This window comes from Punica granatum, chromosome 2, assembly GCF_007655135.1.
Source record: "Punica granatum isolate Tunisia-2019 chromosome 2, ASM765513v2, whole genome shotgun sequence".
Taxonomy (NCBI): Eukaryota; Viridiplantae; Streptophyta; class Magnoliopsida; order Myrtales; family Lythraceae; genus Punica; species Punica granatum.
Window position 1 is genome coordinate 22,875,844 of NC_045128.1, and position 18,341 is coordinate 22,894,184.

The 18,341-nt window shown below is 35.7% G+C and overlaps 1 protein-coding gene across 1 annotated transcript; it reads left to right on the top strand.

Moving 5' to 3' along the window:
- Window positions 1–7,730: 7,730 nt before the first annotated feature.
- On the top strand, window positions 7,731–8,977 carry LOC116195106 (glycine-rich protein 23-like). The gene is made up of 2 exons (XM_031524079.1): window positions 7,731–8,344; window positions 8,435–8,977. Exons 1-2 carry the CDS (start codon window positions 7,828–7,830, stop codon window positions 8,680–8,682), a joined length of 765 nt encoding a protein of 254 aa, XP_031379939.1. The 5' UTR covers window positions 7,731–7,827; the 3' UTR covers window positions 8,683–8,977.
- The last annotated feature ends 9,364 nt before the right edge of the window (window positions 8,978–18,341 follow it).

The window sequence follows — 18,341 nt, forward strand, 5'->3', positions numbered from 1 at the left end:
ATGTCAGTACATCAGCCCGAAAGGCAACTTCTTAGGGCCCAGGAGACTGAAATTCATGATGTCCAGCAGATTGAAGCCCATCAGAATCTCCCAACTGAGCAGATTACCCGAGATGGAGGAATAGTATTTTCACGACGATCGGGCAGGGAAATTTTGGCGCCCAGGCATCTAAGGGATTTCGTTGATCATAAAAATAAGGATTTTGTTACTCACATTGCCACCCATTACCCCCCTTGCTCATTCCATCCATCGAAATCATCAGGTACGCCGTATCCTATTGAATCATATCTAGCTCATGCGGGTTCTTCCAATTTTGATTTATCTTACCTAGCTGCCATCGATTCGGATAACGAGCCCAAGACATATCGGGAGGCTGTTCGTGATTCTAGATGGAGAATGGCAATGGCAGAAGAAATTCGAGCATTAGAGTTGAATCACACCTGGACATTAGAGAGTTTGCCCCATGGCAAACGACCCATAGATTGTAAATGGGTGTTCAAAATAAAACGACGAGCAGATGGGAGTATTGAGCGCTATAAGGCACGCTTGGTTGCCAAGGGATTTACTCAGGTAGAAGGTATTGATTTTCACGAGACTTTTGCTCCCGTAGCGAAATTAGTCACTGTGAGATGTCTGCTAACTGTAGCGGTGGCAAGGGGATGGGAAATACATCAGATGGACGTGCAGAACGCTTTCCTACATGGTAGTCTGGATGAGGAAGTGTACATGAAGCTGCCACCGGGTTTCTCTTCTCGTAGAGAAGGGGTAGTTTGTCATCTCCGAAAATCCCTTTACGGTCTTCGACAAGCTTCTCGCAACTGGTATTCTAAATTTGCTGATGCCTTAAGAGGATATGGATTTCAACAGTCAGGTGCCGATCATTCATTATTCACCTTTTCAAGAGGAGACATATTTATGGGGGTTCTTGTCTATGTGGATGATCTCATAATTGTTGGTAACAACACTACTCATTGCGCTTCTTTTAAGAAGTATCTTCATCAATGCTTCCGGATTAAGGATCTTGGTCCATTGAAGTATTTTTTGGGAATTGAGGTGACTCGTACTAATTCAGGTCTCTTCTTATGTCAAAGGAAGTATGCACTTGATATACTCACCGAATGTGGTATGCTAGGGTCTCGGCCATCTTATACTCCTATGGAGCAGAATCATGGACTCACCGCCACTTTGGGTCCACGGCTTGAGGATGCTAGCAGATACAGACGCTTAATTGGTCGATTAATTTATCTGACTATTACTAGACCTGATTTGAGCTATTCGGTTCACGTATTGGCGCAGTTTATGCAGGATCCACGTCAGCCTCACTGGGATGCAGCCATAAGAGTTGTGCGTTATCTGAAACAGTCTCCTGGACAAGGAATTTTTATACAGCCCAACTCTCTGGATCTTGTGGCCTATTGTGATTCGGATTGGGCTAGTTGCCCTATAACTAGAAGATCGGTTACGGGATATTTCATCACACTTGGAGGATCGCCAGTTTCATGGAAAACTAAAAAACAGTCTACGGTGTCTCGTTCGTTTGCAGAAGCTGAATATAGGGCTATGGCTGCTACTGTGAGCGAAATACTATGGCTGCGGAGTTTGTTAAGTTCACTTGGAGTGAAGGTTACTCATCCAACGCGATTATTTTGTGACAATCAGGCTGCTTTACACATTGCGGCCAATCCAGTGTTTCACGAAAGGACTAAGCATATAGAGATAGACTGCCACTTTATTCGTGAGCACATCCAATCTCGGTTCATTGCCACTGCACATGTCTCCACCAAGCTGCAACTTGCAGATATATTCACAAAGGCATTGGGTCGAGATTGTTTTACATTTCTCCTTGGCAAGTTGGGCATTCGACAATCTCATGCTCCAACTTGAGGGGGAGTATTATGAGATATGCTATATTCTGTAAATATTCTGCAAATATTTCATTAATCTTCTAGATTAGGCATCACTTGATATTTTTCTAAAGTTAGTTTTTGGTTTCCTATTGTGGAGTAGAGAGGACTTGTATATCTTGTAGACTCTTCATCGTTGATGAATAGTATAACAGATACAATTCTTGACCTTGACAAGTGGAGCGTAATAACTAAGTATAAAATTAGTAAACCTCTAAATTAACTATAAGTATGACATCACTACAAATATATATATATATATATATAGACAAAATCTTACTCCTATAGAAAAATGTTTTGTAAAAAGAACCATAATTAGTGATATTAAATAAATTTACTTATCATAGTAATTGCCAAATCTCGACAAAAAGTATTTTGTCATCGATGAAGAAATCAGAATGAAGAAACATGAAAAAAGAAGAAAACCAAAACTTTGTGAGAATTAATGAAATCAAATATTCTATCTTACGTATGAATCTTCAAATAGAAGATAGAACACAAAAACATTATAAAGGAAGGTGACGTGGACAGACATTTAGATGAACACTCAACGGTCAAGTTTTGCATGTTGTAATGAAACGAAATGGAATGGACTAGAGTTATTCTTATGGAATAAAATGTAATAATATTGAGATAAAAATTGTGCTATTTTTTGTTGAGCTTCAAAATATGGAGAGATGTGTAACATATACGTTAGATTTACTTACAAAAATGTTATTCTATATATATATTTGTATATATAAAAAAATTACAAGAAGATATGTGATACTTATGCTAGTTGAAATGGTGGAATACCTGACTATTTTGAAAAAATGTTCATTCTCGACAAATTAAAGAAAATATGTTATCATAATGAAATGCATATTCAACTTATAAAAATGCCACCAAATAATGAAAATGGAGTGAAGGAAATGTTGAGTTTAGATGTCAAGTGAAAAAATTAAGAACAATTCGGTGTATTTATAAGAGATCGGGTATTATAACCTATTAGTTCAAATTTTTAAGTAAAAATGGACCTAAATCTGTATAAGCCCAATAAAAATTTAATATGACATCAAAAGTCACATATAAACCCATGATTTCTTCTTAACTTTTTCATGTAGGATCTAAACTCTCAGTAGGAAAAACCTTCTTCAAGCAATTGTTCTCTCCTTTTTTTTTTCTTTTTTTTTTCATAAGAAAGGTATATAGCCTAATATAATTATATGTAATAAATTTAAATAAAAGAGTATATAAGCCCCACTAGTGAAAATCAAACCTAATACCTCTTAGTTTCAAATCAACGTCATGTAACACTGTATTAAAACTCTTTTCTTTATTGTTCTCTTATTTTGTTCCCTAAATATGGAGCAAGACTTCGATTGAGATGGTCTTTGAACTGCGGCTCAATCAATCAGTATGAGATGGTCATTTGATTCCTTTCAAGTCCATTCATGCATACAAAACCAACCTTTGGATTATGGTGGGAATGGAGACAGAACAACTTAGGCGCGCGTTATTGATCAAGGGTTAGGAAAGAAAAGAACTGAAAAGTAGGGGTAATTGGTTCCGGGTACCCTGTATTTTTCATAATACCCGGACCCTACCTTGTAAGGGACAGGTTCCAAGATTTTGGAACCGGACCCTACCCTGTTGAATCATGGAACCGGAACCTACCCGGAACCTGTATTATACCACAGGTTCCGGGTACCCTGTTGGAACCTGTAAATTTTTTCTTTTCGCTAAATAAAATCGAAAATATCACATACATAATTAGTAATTACGCCAAATATAATATCAACAAAATTTAAATTAATCCACAACAATGAAATAATAATATGTCTCATCAATCCATCGACAAAATTGAATATCCATAATACGATCTCACACAGTAAAGTGCCTATGTTCTGATTCATTAGAGGAGATAGTAACTTTACTCTTTCCTCTTTTTTTTTAATAAATAATCGGTTCCGGGTACCCTGTAGGCAGGAACCGGAACCGGAATCGATTTTCACAGGTTCCTAATTTTAATACTCGAAACCTACCCTATTTTCAATACGAGCTACCCGGACCCTACCCGTTAGGGTAAGTTCCAACCGGTTTCGGGTATACCCGGTACCCGTGCACACCCCTACTGGAAAGGCTTAATGTATCTTTTTCATGTTTATTTATTTTGGGAAATGCTATTAATAAAGCCTCCAACCTCTGTACTTATATATATATATATATATATGAAAAAGTAATTTATGAACAAAAAAAATCATTCTACACTGTGTTTTGTTGGCAATCTGGTTGGCGCCTGTGCATCCGCTCATGTACTCTTTTAGTTTTTTTTTTTTTGATGAGCATGAAGTATGAACTCTTAGTTTTTAACTCTCTGTTTCTTCTCTGAGCTTAAGCCCCATTTTATGCGCCAAAATAAATAAATAAAAGCTATCTTTTCAATATAATTGCTCCTACATATCAATTCTCTTCATTTTTCTCAACAATACATCATAACAGAGGTTCATGAACATAATGAGACATAGAGGAAATAAAATAATTGAATAAAGGAATTCTATAAGGGATGGTTAAATCTAGAAGTTCTTATTTTTTATTTTAGATTATATGGTATTCCACTACACTACATTTTTTTATTTGCTTGGATATCACTTTACTAACCTTAACTAAACTTATTATGAACCATTGAATTTTAGGGTTCATAACTACCTACCATACCTACTCATTTCTCTTTCCCGCGTTCCCTCTTTTATTATCTATCTATTTTTCGAATATAAGGGAGGCCTATGTCTTATGGACCAAATATAATGAAATATAAATCATAATATATATATATATATATAAACAAACACGAGCCGAATTCTCACGCCGCCACATCATTAAAAATAAGAAATAGAGCTCTCTCGCTTTACCACGTCATCACTTATGTATCAAGAAATTTTGCTCTCATTAATTATGCTGTAAAATATATCTTATTTGCATATAATCCAACAAAATATATATAAGAGAAAAAATATGCACTAAAATATACATTAGTTGCTATTCATGAAAAAATTTATATTGTAGTAATCGAATTACTGTTCATATATATTTTGACAAAATATAGAGTTAGAAACTAATATTAACGAGAGTTTATAATATTTATAGAGTTGCCCTTTACCATTATGGGCAATTATATTCTTATAATATTAATATTAACCACAATAAAATTGCGGTTTATATAATATCATTTGTTTATAATATTACAAAGGGAGAAGCAACAAGTGTGCCAGCCAAGAGGCAAGCAAAGGGAGAAGTAAAGGTAAAAATTCTTTCCTTTGAACTTACACTCGCCTAATAAAAAAAATGTATATTTTCTTTTGCGAATTGAAGAAATCATTCTTTCATACGAATATCATGTTCACGTATGTGAATTTTTTTACTTTTCATTTACTTATCTTTTTTAATGTATAATTTTGCAGATTGACAAGATTATGGCATGTCGTAAACACAATGACTCATGAAATCATTAGTCTTAACATGATTTTCCTTGATGAAAAGGTATGCTTTTGTATTTTTAACTAATTATAATATTTTGAAATACAAAACTTAATTATTTATTTAATTATGATTGTTTCTAATGAAATCATGGTTCTTTAATTCATGCAAGCATAAGAAAATCTCAAATCGATTTGTTCATATTGTTACTTATTCACGGTTTATACACTGTCAAGTATTTCAAGATAACTAGATAAAAAGAGATAATCTAATTGATATTAATCATCATCATCTTTGTTTAAGATTATTTTTTTCATACTAATTCAAAAAAAATTATTTTTAGATATATATTTATTATTAAAATTATTAGTTTTTTTTTATAGTTGAGTTCTAATAACATGTTCAAAAATCGTATACATGAATGTTTTATTGTTTCCTTCATCATTAATTATGCAGTAGAATGTATAGATTATATGTATATATAGCCTAAGAGAATATATACGAAGGGAACGAAATATACAATAGACTATATATATACATTATGCAATATATAAATTTTCTACAACCTAATAAAGTTAAACTTAAATATAAAATAGATAACCTATATTATATAATAATTTCCTGCCATTTACATTCAACTTAAATATATTGTACAACAAATAAAATAGATAAAATATGCATATATATCAACCATGCATATATATAGTTTCCTTATTTAATAAAAATCAATATATCCACAATAACATATATGTACACTCGAACATACACATACAATCTTCACTTTAGAAATATATATATTTGCAGCATATATTATATATTGAGACTTAGACTACTATTACTGATTATATATATGTGTGTATATATATATCATATATTGGAATTTAGACTATTATTTCATGAGACAAAAAAAATCATCATATTGAATTTTTTATATTCGATAGGAAATTTCCTTATTAATCTATGTGACATTTGCACTGTATATTTATATATATATATATATATTGTACATGTTTATTTGACATACTTACACCAATATCTTACACCAATTTGGTCGATTTGCAATACTATACCAATAGGTTTTGTCAAGTTTTCTCGAAACCCATGATCGTCAAATTCATCTATTTTTTTATAAAAGCAATTTGATTAGAATGTTATCTTTTTAATGGATGTTAATTTGTTTAGTGCATTTATTATTTGCTTAGAACTATTATATTTGCATGAAAGTTTTTCTATATCATTTATTTTTTAATCTATACCTTAATAGATTTTGAGATGGTATAACGGTTTATCATATACTAAAAGAATTAGGACTGGATGCAATAACGAAATTATCAACTTTGATATGATTTTCCTTGATAAAGAGGTATACTTTGCTTGTTTGACTAAGTATATTATTTTGTTAGTAAAAAATAAATTAATAGTAATTTATTTTTTATAATGAAATTAGGATTCATTGATGCATGTAAGTATAAGAAAGTCTCAGACTAATCTAGTCGAACCGGTCCGCTCACTAAGGGGTAAAACTTTCACAATGTGGATTTTTTCCATTCACAATACTCGAAGCCGAAACCTTACTCAGGGAAAGTAAGCGCGGAACCACTTGAAACAATCCACATTGGTGAATTTTTTTTTTAACTAAAGTACGGGTACCTATCTAGACAAACACTATTAAAAAAAATTGCAGTTACGTAAATAAAGGGAAAAAATTCATTAGTAACTGTGGGTTGCGGTTAGTACGTTCACATTCTTTCTAAACAAAACAGTCATCTGCCTATGGGAATATTGCAAATATAGTCATCCAACAAGAGCTACTAATATTAATAGAGTACTATAGCTTTCTTATGGCGCGCCTTTGGTAGAATTACACAGTCCATACTTAAACTTGCCACCGAAGACTAGGGAGAGCCGTCCCTGGATAGATGTTGCCGCTACTAAGGAGACCTGCAAGCAGGCCAAAAGAAGGGCTGCTGTCGAGAAATTAACCACCACCGACTCTAGCCTGTGGAAGAGTACTCAAGACTCTCGCTGACTGCCCACCCACAACTTGCCAATACTAATATGCTAACCCGTGTCTTGGAAGGATATGTAAGTCAATTATAATATACTCAATATGGTATCGTTATATAAGGGTCTACCTCAAAACATTGTCGCATCAGTTAAAGTTATCGAGTTTGCTCCAATATGATGTCGCACTCTAGGCTTTTATCCAAGCAGCAAAGTTGGTGACAGTAATTATTGCATTTAATTTGTGAAAAATGTGTTAAATTAATTAGAGGAGAGGACAGTTGGACAAGTAAATTAAATTGCTTGGCCAATGAACAGCTGAGACTCATTTACTCAAAACAAGCGTGACAGTTGGGCAATGGTGGACCTCTTCTTTAATTTTGTGTTGCACTATATTTACTGACACTCTCTTTTAAGGCCAAGCACAGTGCTTTCTCTCTAGGGTTCCCAAGTTTAAGCCAAAATGATCGTCGAGTCTCGTTCTGGAGTTGCCATTCTCCTTTCGTTGTTGTTTATCAATGGCCTGGTAGTGGCTGAGGTTAGCGAGAATGGGCTCGAGGATGAGAAGCTCTTGTTTCACCACCCGCGGTTTTATAAAGGAGCAGGTCTAGGGCATGGGATTTACCGGAAGGGCTTTAGGCATGGAAGGTTTGGGAAACGTTTCGGAGGGGGATACGGTGGCGGTGGTGGCCTTGGTGGCGGGGGAGGTCTAGGTGGTGGTGTGGGTGGAGGGTATGGTGGAGGTGGCGGTCTAGGTGGTGGCCGTGGCCTAGGTGGTGGAGCAGGTGGTGGACTCGGTGGAGGTGCGGGTGGTGGAGGACTAGGCGGTGGTGGTGGGTTAGGCCATGGTGGTGGCCTTGGTGGTGGGGGTGGTCTGGGGCATGGTGGTGGCCTTGGTGGAGGTGGAGGTTTAGGCCATGGTGGTGGCCTTGGCGGTGGTGGTGGTCTCGGGGGTGGTGGGGGACTTGGTGGAGGAGGCGGTGCTGGTGGTGGCTTTGGTGCAGGCGGGGGTGGGGGTGCAGGTGGTGGACTAGGTGGAGGAGCCGGAGGAGGTGGTGGACTAGGTGGAGGAGCCGGAGGAGGTGGAGGACTAGGTGGAGGAGCCGGAGGAGGTGGTGGCTTTGGTGGAGGTGCTGGTGGTGGTGGAGGCTTAGGAGGCAGTGCTGGTGGAGGTGCAGGCGGTGGTTTTGGTGGGGGCGCGGGTGGCGGCAGCGGACTTGGTGGTGGATTCGGAGGCGGTGGAGGTTTTGGAGGGGGTGGTGGCGGCGGCTTCGGAGCCGGTGGTGGTGCTGGTATTGGAGCTGGGGGAGGCCACTGAGAACGTTTCATGAGCTCTGGTATACACATATATGCCATCAATGCCATGATAGTAACATGGACGTAATATTATATAATTTTGCATTGTTTTAGAGTACTGTTATCATTTCGTGTTTGCTGTTGTAATTCTTTGGTAACCTTCCTCTTTAATGTCCTTTTGTTCCAAAATATATATTCAGTCCAAACACGGCATAGGTCAATTTACATATCAAATGTGACCGTTATCCGATGGTTTATGAATATATGTAAATGTTACTATATAACTGGTTAGGCATTTGCCCTTGATTTGAAGTTAAGATACTGATCTATATTCGATTTTCTTGAGTCGGACATGTTCAAATTAAAACATATGGTCCTTCATGCATGAGAAGCTGGAAATTCTATAGCCCACAGCCCAAACTAAAATAACCGCCAACTCTGCAATGGAGTGTTAAAAAGATGTATATGCTGCCAACCACTCCATTATTATCTAACTACGACAGAAACACCATCTGGTTAATAATATATTAAGTACATGCATGTTAGGAAACAATAAACATATATACTTCCCGTTCCCACTGTTGAATTTGTTTTACAAATCACCAATTTAATTTCCCAAAGAAATTGTAGACCTTTAAGTATATCAATATTTTTTTTTTGATTAATAATGGAGACTTATCAACATAGTACAAGAATAGAAAATAAAATGACAAAGTGGTAAATATGTCCCACTAGTGGATATTGAACTTAGGACATTTTAGTTCCAAGACAGCGTCCCCGTGTCACTATAAAAAAACTCATTCCTCAAAAGTATAAACAATACCTAGTATAAGGTAAAAGTCAATAAACCAACAAAATATTAATTGAATGGTAAACAACTTCAATCTACATAAGGAGGAGAGCAACTACAAATTCGTGTTTCAGAAAATGTACTTGTTAAGAAAAATAATAATCTTTAATATTTCATCTTCTAGAATTGTGAGAAGGATGTCTTCTATAATTAAAAAGAATCCACTGAAAAGAGGTAAAAGTTAATAATACAATCAACAAATTGTTGGTTGAATGGTAAGTAGTTCCAACTCCTATAAAGAGGAGGTAGTAAATTTGAATCCTGAGAGACACACTCGTTAGAAAAAAAAATAACTTTTAATGCTCGATCTCCTAGAATAGATAGAACAATATCTCTCACAATTTTTGTGAAAAGAAAAGAGTCAATATTCCATGCAATTTACTTAAATTTTAGTATTCAATTGCTCTTGTAATAAAGCTTTTTAATTATCACATTCTACACTCTTATTCGACCAACGTCCATGAACCATTTCCCTTCTTATACAGTACACAACACCTAAAAGTCCTGTTCTTTCAAAATTTTCTATATAAAATACCTAGAAGCCTAATTCTTCTAAACTCGAAATGAAGATTTTCTTTTCAATATTAAATGTCTATTTGTACCTAAATTAAGATTTTTACTCCTCCATTAGCCTTATTGTTATTGCTGGCTTCCATCTCATTTGGATAGTTTTACATCGTTTCGAGTTCTAACAGGCTTTACACTCAAAATTTTAAAGGAAATATACTTGTATGCCCGCTAAACTTCGATCACTTTTGCCTTTTAAACCCTTTTTTTTGGGCACATATACCTCCTCCAGTGTTTTCAAACCTGGCCCGGGCATCGAACTGGCCTCTTTGCCGGATCATGGGTGAACCAATTCAACCACCGGTTTAATTATTTTTTATTTTTTTATTTTTGATAATTTTGAGGACTTAAGAAATAAATGAAAAAGTTACATATAATGGCCCTTTTTCATCGGAAGTGACTCCTTCGCTAGCATATGCCCCATGTCGGATCATTCTTTTGCCGTAGAGATTACGAAGATGGTTCAATCAGGTTTTAAGAGGATGGCTTGAGAATAAAAAGACACGAGAAGTGTTGAAAGAAAATATCAAAGAGATGGCGTACGAATTTGGAATAGCGAACCTGACTCTTTTACTTTAGCCCTTTACTTCCTTTTTTCTTTTTTTAATTCTTACAATTTAAATTTAGAATAATAATGCTACGACAATTTGAATTTCAATTGGAATGGAAATATCAGAGTGTGATTTTTGCCGTGTAAAGAATAAAAGATTACAATATGGAGAGATTCTAGATTTTAGCTAATTTTTCTAGCAAAAAATTAGGGACAGGAAAAGTTTTTTTTTCGGAATAACCGGTTCGACTATAACAAGTGGGTCAATTGGGCCGATGGGCCAACCGAGTCTCTCGGTTTTGGCTGGTTTTTCAACTTAAGTGGGTTTTTGCTAAACCCAGCTCGGACAAGGCAATGGGCATGGATCAACCGGTTAAACCGGCGGGACCGGGCCGGGGTTAAATACATTGACTCGACTATGGTGAGGGAAAAAATGTACCCTACCTTTATAAGGTTTGTAATAATAGGAACATGCACGTGAGCTGCAGGTGACTCAGAGAAATAAAATAAAAAAAAAATCGTTGGGGAAAAAACACCCTCTTGTCCCACGGAGTGCAACCCCTCCCCTCCGATTTGCCACCTCCCACTCACAACGCCGCCGACGACCTTGAAAGGGCGGGTGGTGGCCGGTGGCCTGGGGGGAAGAGAGAGATCTGGGGATTCCAGAGGATCAACTCAGTCGAAAACATCAGCGAAAGCAATGGAGCTGCTTTTCTAGCTCTATTCAGTCCATTTTGCTCGCTTCACCGGAATCGGAGGTTCCACTGCTTAGGTCGTGCTTGGATCCTCCAAAACTCGTCAAATCTTATGAGTTCTGCGATCTAGCAAATAGCGAATATTCTGTTTGATTCCTCGGGGCGAGCAAATGAGGTAAGGTCCGCTCTCCTTTAACCTTTTTCATGGAGTGTGGATTGTTTTCAAAAGTTTATATTTGTTTTCCAATCATGATTTTTCACCTTTGTTCCTCAAGTAGTAGTCTCCATTAGTTTTTCGTTACTTTTTACTGATGCAGTAAATGTCCGACTGACGTCCTGCTGACATGGAAAATAAAACATTCAAAATACATAAGCGAAGATCTTAAAATTTTTAAAAATACACAAAGTAAAATAAAAATTCAAAAAAATATGAGAATACATAAATATCTAAAAATAAAATTAACAAACTTGAGTTTCCTTTGACGACTTTGTTACCGAACCTTAGTCCTGCATTCCCCCATATTGTCCAATCCCCCTTCGTAATCCGAATTACCCATACATAATAGGACCTCAAAATTACTAATTTAGCCTCTCTTATTTATCAGATTTTCAAAACCCTCGCCATTCTTCCATCGCCCCTCCGCCACCGGCCACAATCAAATTTCACCTTCATTATCTATGAACATCAATTACGACGATCTTGAGGCTATGAAGCACAATTTTAATCTTAAGAGCGGCCGGTGAGAATCGTCTTCTTCAGCTCAACCATCTTGAGGAGTTTCGTCTCGAGGCATACGATGCTCCGATTTATAAGGAAAATATGAAGCAATGGCACGATAAGAAAATTACCAAGGGGAATTCTGAGCCAGGACATCAAGTGCTTCTTTATAACTCGAGGCTCAAGCTATTCCCTGGTAAACCAAAATCGAGATGGTCTGCGCCTTTTCGAGTATTTGAGGTAATCCCATATGGAGTAGTAGAGGTAATGGATTCATCGAGGAAAATGTTCAAGGTGAATGGTCAGAGATCGAAACATTATTGGGGCGGTGCATTTGATCGCTAGGAATCCTCAACTTCATTAGGAGACACTTGAGCGTAAACAGGTCGTCCTGCCGATAACGTTAAATCAAGCGCTTCTTGATTTTTTTTATTATTGCTAAGTTAATTTTTCATTGAATTTATTAGATGATTTTTTTTCTTTTTTGTGCATGTAGGTCGAGTCAGGGAGGTTCGAGTTACTTAAATTACAGAAAAGAAGAAGTTTGGGCCTTGAATTGGTTGGCCTAGGCTGTGTAATCGGGACTTTTGAAGCGATTTCAACTGAGATGTAGAGGCCTAGGCTACCAATTAGTAAGCCGGGGCTCTTCCTGCTCTGTTCTTTATCGTTTCCCTTAAAAAAAAAATTGCAAGTCAATATATCAAGAAATCTACGCTTTGGTAGATTCCATTCCTATATCTTTTCCTCTGGGCAATTAATTATTTATTATCTCTTTATATGCTTTCTTTATTTAGCTTCTCCTTGCAGGTATTTGGAGAGCCCAACACCGATCGCTCAAGCTAAGCTACGGACTCCAACCGACAGCAGATTGAGGACGAAGAGGATTAGATGACAACACCACAGCTATGTCAATCGGGGAAGCTCTCTCATCCTTGTTGTTCTTATTTATACATCTTAGAGCTTAACATTGAGGACAATGTTAGGATTAGGTTTGGGAGTGCTTTGTTTGAGTTGCTTGACTTAGTTGCCATTTGTTTTTCTTGACTTAGAATGATGTTAGGGTCTGCTTTAAGTTGATTGACTTGCTGATAGGTTTTATTTTATGGTCTGCTTTTAGTATTTTGTTTAAGATAGGTTTAGGTTGAGTCTAGGTCTTTTGATCCTTAGATTGATCGGATGAAAATTAGCTTGGTTTGACTTTTGTTCGATGAGGACTAATAGTGATTAACATTTATTTCTGGTGGAAAGAGGATTTTTGGAGTCTAACTTATAACTAAGAGTTGCCATAATCTTTTATCCAATACCGAAACCATTAGTAGTTATATGATTGAAGAAATATTGTAAAATACGTATAAGTTTATTGATACTGTTGATTTACTATTGTATTATTATGTACAACCGATGTCACAATTTAAAATTTACATATAATTTTCGATTAGTTACTTAATAAACATATAAATTTTATATGTTATACTACATATTAAGCAGAGTTCTCATATCAATAATTCTAAAGAAATTTTAACATGACGTGGAATTACGGTGACACATTTGGTACTTTAGTTCAAAGGTTTAGTACTTTAGTTGAAGTCTTTAGTAATTTTATTATTTGTGATGGATTATACAAAATACTAAACTTTTTGGGCTATTAAAAATATGGTCTCGTGTCTTGATGTGTCTCGAGTTGAAACAAGTCTTTATTTTTTCGTAAAGCATGAGTAGTAATGTGCAATAGGGTTTCTTCTGGATTCTTCCTTGAAGTGAAAACCTTAGGGAATTTTCATCTAGGGGCATTGAAAGAAAGTGGTTTATATTATATATTTAAAAATAAATAAAAGTAAATATCCTGAAAAATACCTGGGTGGACTGAGTAATCGGGTACCTTCGTTGACTATATCGGTATTTGTGTCAAAAGGTTTCATTTAGGTAAAAAAAATTAGGGTGAATAAAAAAATTTAATCCTATGGGTGACTTGAGTAATTTGATCCGTTGGATACCTTATCACCCAATGCCTTGAACCAACTAGTTCGGGAGTATTGATTGAAAGCTCGCTACAAGGGTCTCCGTTGGGACAAAAAGAATGGAAAAAAGTACTTTGAAAAAATCATTGGTTAACTCGAGTATTTGACCCGAGGGGTGCTTCATCACTTGATGCCTTGGGCCAATTGGAACGGGAGCCATTGATAAAAATCTCATTACATGGGTTGCCATCGAAAAAAAAAAGAAGGATTTTAGCATGATGTAAAATCCTATAGTGATCGAGGAAAAAAATATGAGAAAAACTTGTAGACTATATCGGCGAAAATGTGACGTTATATTTACCTATGAATATTATATATTTGTCTACATAAGTTTGCTTTTAACTATAACGATCAGATTATTTGACTTGACCGGTCAATCGAGTTACATCATTATCTTGTCGGCTCGGATTTAATAACATTGGATAAAAGAAGGAAATTAAAACAAAAAAGAAAACCTTAGGAGAGGGAAAATCTTCCCTACTCAAAATCTAAAATTTGGTAAAAAAAAATATTGTGTATCTATATAGCACTTCTAATATGGAATTTCTCCTAACTTTTAAAAATAAAAAATTGGGGGAACTATTTTCTTGGAAATAAGTGGTCTTACTATGACGATCAGATCATTTGGCCTAATGGTTTGACATATTACCTGATATCACATTCGGATCGGATTTGGAAAAATGAAAAAGGAAGAAATGCTTAAAAAAATTGGAATTTTTTTTTGTAGAAATAAGTGATCCAATTATAATGACAAGATCATTTTTCATAGAAAATCGATTGGCTAACGTGACGTCTTATTTGGATTGGAATAGAAAATATGAAAAAGCAAATGGAGAAATTAAAATTTTTAAAATTTAAAAGTAAAAAAAAAAAGAAAGAGATAGAGTGGGAAAAGAAAGGCAAATTCTAGGATGGAATGACAACTTATGTTCTATGGTGGAATGTTATTTTCTTTTCATCCATCCGATATTAAAGATAACATTTTGGCCATAATCTTTTAATTGGGTCACAAATTCAATGAGTCACATTCAAAATTCAATAAATTAAAAGGGTCTCTGGTGTGTCGCTGATGTGTCCTTAAATCTTGCTCGAACTTAATAGATCAGTTCAACAGTGAATCAACTGGCACAATAAAAAAAAGAGAGTAAATCTGCATCTGTCAAAGAATAAGATGGTGAAGGGGGCAGCTACCTCCAGCGCCGACCACCACCCCCAGAGACGAGGTTGCCAACACTATCATAGCCGTATCACATGATATGCATGTTTTAAAAGACCTAGGAATATCCAATTAGAAACCAACAGTGGTATCAAAGTCGAATCATAGGACATGCATGTGCTCTGTAGAAATCGGTCAAGGATTGGTACGTACTAAACAAGGTGTTAGTTCGAGCCGATGTTAGGGTTTCGGGTGGCCGCCCATTGTGTTGTTGTTCTGTATGATTTTCTTGATGGATTATCATGCTTGTATGATTCTGCCTCTCATGGTGGTTTGAATGAATGTGATATTTTCGATTTAGATGCCTTACAATGTTCCGCTTGCAAGGGGCTATAGATTGATAGTGAAAGTTTAAATTATTTACATTGGATTCCTTGTAAGCTTCGTGAGTGTAAGCACATGATGGATATAAATTTATTTTAAGCTTTTACGAGTTAAATCGAGAATTTCGATGGCGATCCGGTAACGGAGTCAGAAGGCAACATGGCGATTGATTTCTGAATGTGCCTTCTTTTTAAAAATTGACAAGATGAGTATATTTAGACTAAAACTAGTCCTAATTTGACTATGTCTCATCGTAAAGTAAGGAAAATAAAATCTAAACTATCTATAGAGATATAACTTAATTTACAAAGATATGAAATCTAAATATTCCTAGAATATCTCCATTAGATTTAAACTTTAAACAAATATGATAATATCCTCTCTTGATCTTCAACAAATATTCTAGAAACTTCTAGAAAATGGCATTATCATGGGTTAATCATCTGCATCATAGACTTGGTTGAAACATTCTAGAACTTGAATCATGTTGATACATTTTTGTTGATCACGTGATTCATGTCCAATGGGCCTCCACAATTCACTTGAGTTCAAACCTTTTGAATCAGGTCGTTGAGTTTATCTTTAAAGTTCTTTGCTCGTGCTCGCGTAACCGGTCCAATTGGAATTTGAATTGGATCTCTTAAAGTCGTGCTACAATTTGCATCATTCCCTTCCTCTTGAAAAGAATTTGCCCTCAAATCATCATCTACATCAAAAGGAAGCAAATCAGCAATATTAAAAGTAACACTTACATTGTATTCACCAGGTAAGTCTAATTTGTAAGCGTTATCATTGATGCGCTCTATGACTTGAAAAGGACCATCCCCTCTTGGAAGTAATTTGGAATGTCTTTGCGCCGGAAATCTCTCTTTCCTCATATGCAACAAAACCCAATCTCCCAGTTCAAAAATAAGCTTATGACGCCCCTTGTTGGCGTGTTTTGCATACTGCTCCGTTCTTCACTCAATGTTGAGTCTTGCTTTCTCATAAATCTGCTTGAAAAATGTAGCTTTCTTTTTGCCATCTAAATTAACATGCTCGGTCAAAAGTAAAGGAGATAAATCCAATTGAGTTAAAGGATTAAATCCATAAATAATTTCAAATTGTGAAAATTTAGTAGCAGAATGAACAGATCTGTTATAAGCAAACTTAACATGTGATAAACACTCTTATCATGTTTTGATGTTCTTGTTAATGATTGCCCTCAACAAAGTAGACAATGTCATATTTACTACTTCAATTTGACCATCAGTTTGTGGGTGACAAGTAGTAGAAAACAATAGCTTAGTACCTAACTTACACTACAAAATCTTCCAAAAATAGCTCAAGAACTTAACATTTCTATCCGAAACAATTGTTCTAGGCATGCCATGTAACCTCACAATCTCCTTAAAGAACAAATCAGCAACATGCGAAGCATAATCCGTTTGTGACATAGAATAATGATGCGATTCCCGCCAAGAATGACGAGACCCGACAACTAAATGAACCCAAGATCGTTCCACGATCAAATTTGATTGACAAACCTTCGACCCGTTGTTTACGACATAAACAAGAACCTTGGTATAAATGACCTCAACCCGTTATTTATTGCGAAATAAGAACTTTGGTATAGGAAGACGCCACAAACGGTGGTGGAAAGTCGTTTGATAAGTCGATAATGAACGTCACGGAAATTTCTGTTAAGTTCGAATTAGTTCTTGAAGAACCAAATAGAATACTCTCACAATTTTCTGAATGTTCCTTTTTATTAAAAATTTACTAAGATAAATATATATAAACATAAACTAATCATAATCTGGCCATATCTCCTCCTATAGATAAAGAAAATAAAACCTAAAATATTGATAGAGATATGACATAATCTATAAAGATATGAAATCTAAATATCCCGAGAATATCTTCATGAGATTTAAACTTTAAACAAATCTGATGATATCTTCTATTGATCTTTAAATATTCTATAAACTTCCTCAAACACTTGCTGAATTTAGCCTTGTCCGGAATTTTCTATAACTTGAATCATGTTAATGGATCATTGTTGATCACATGGTTCATATCCAATGGGCCTCCGCGAATTTGCTTGAGCCCAAACCTCTTGAATCAGGCCATTGAGTTCATCGTTAAACTTATTTCCTCGTGCTCGCGTAATCGGTACAATTGGAACTTGAACTGGATCTCTTAAAATCATGCTACGATTTGCATCAGAATAAAGTGTGTCATCTTAGAAAATCTATCCACAATCACAAAAATTGAATTTCTCTCATGTTTAGTCCTAGGTAATCCTAACACAAAGTCCATTGAAATATCAATCCAAGGCTTACTAAAATTAGGTAAATGAGTATACAAACCGTCAGACTGCACTCTGGATTTAGCTTGCCCACATGTGACACATCTACCTCGAATTCTCTCAACATCTCTTTTCATATGTGGCCAATAGAAGTGTTCTTGCAAAATAGCTAAAGTCTTTGCAACTCCAAAATGTCTCATTAATCCCCCACCATGAGATTCCTACACTAATAACTCCCTCAATGAACAATTAGGCATGCATAACTTATTCTCTCGAAATAGGAACCCGTCATGCCTAAAGAACTTACCACAAAGGATTTCCTCACAAGGTCGATATTCTTTACAAAATTCATGGTCATCAACATATAAATTTTTAATGTGCTCAAAACCAAGCAATTTTACATCAAGTGTATAGAGTAATGCATACCTGCGAGAAAGTGTATCGGGGACAACA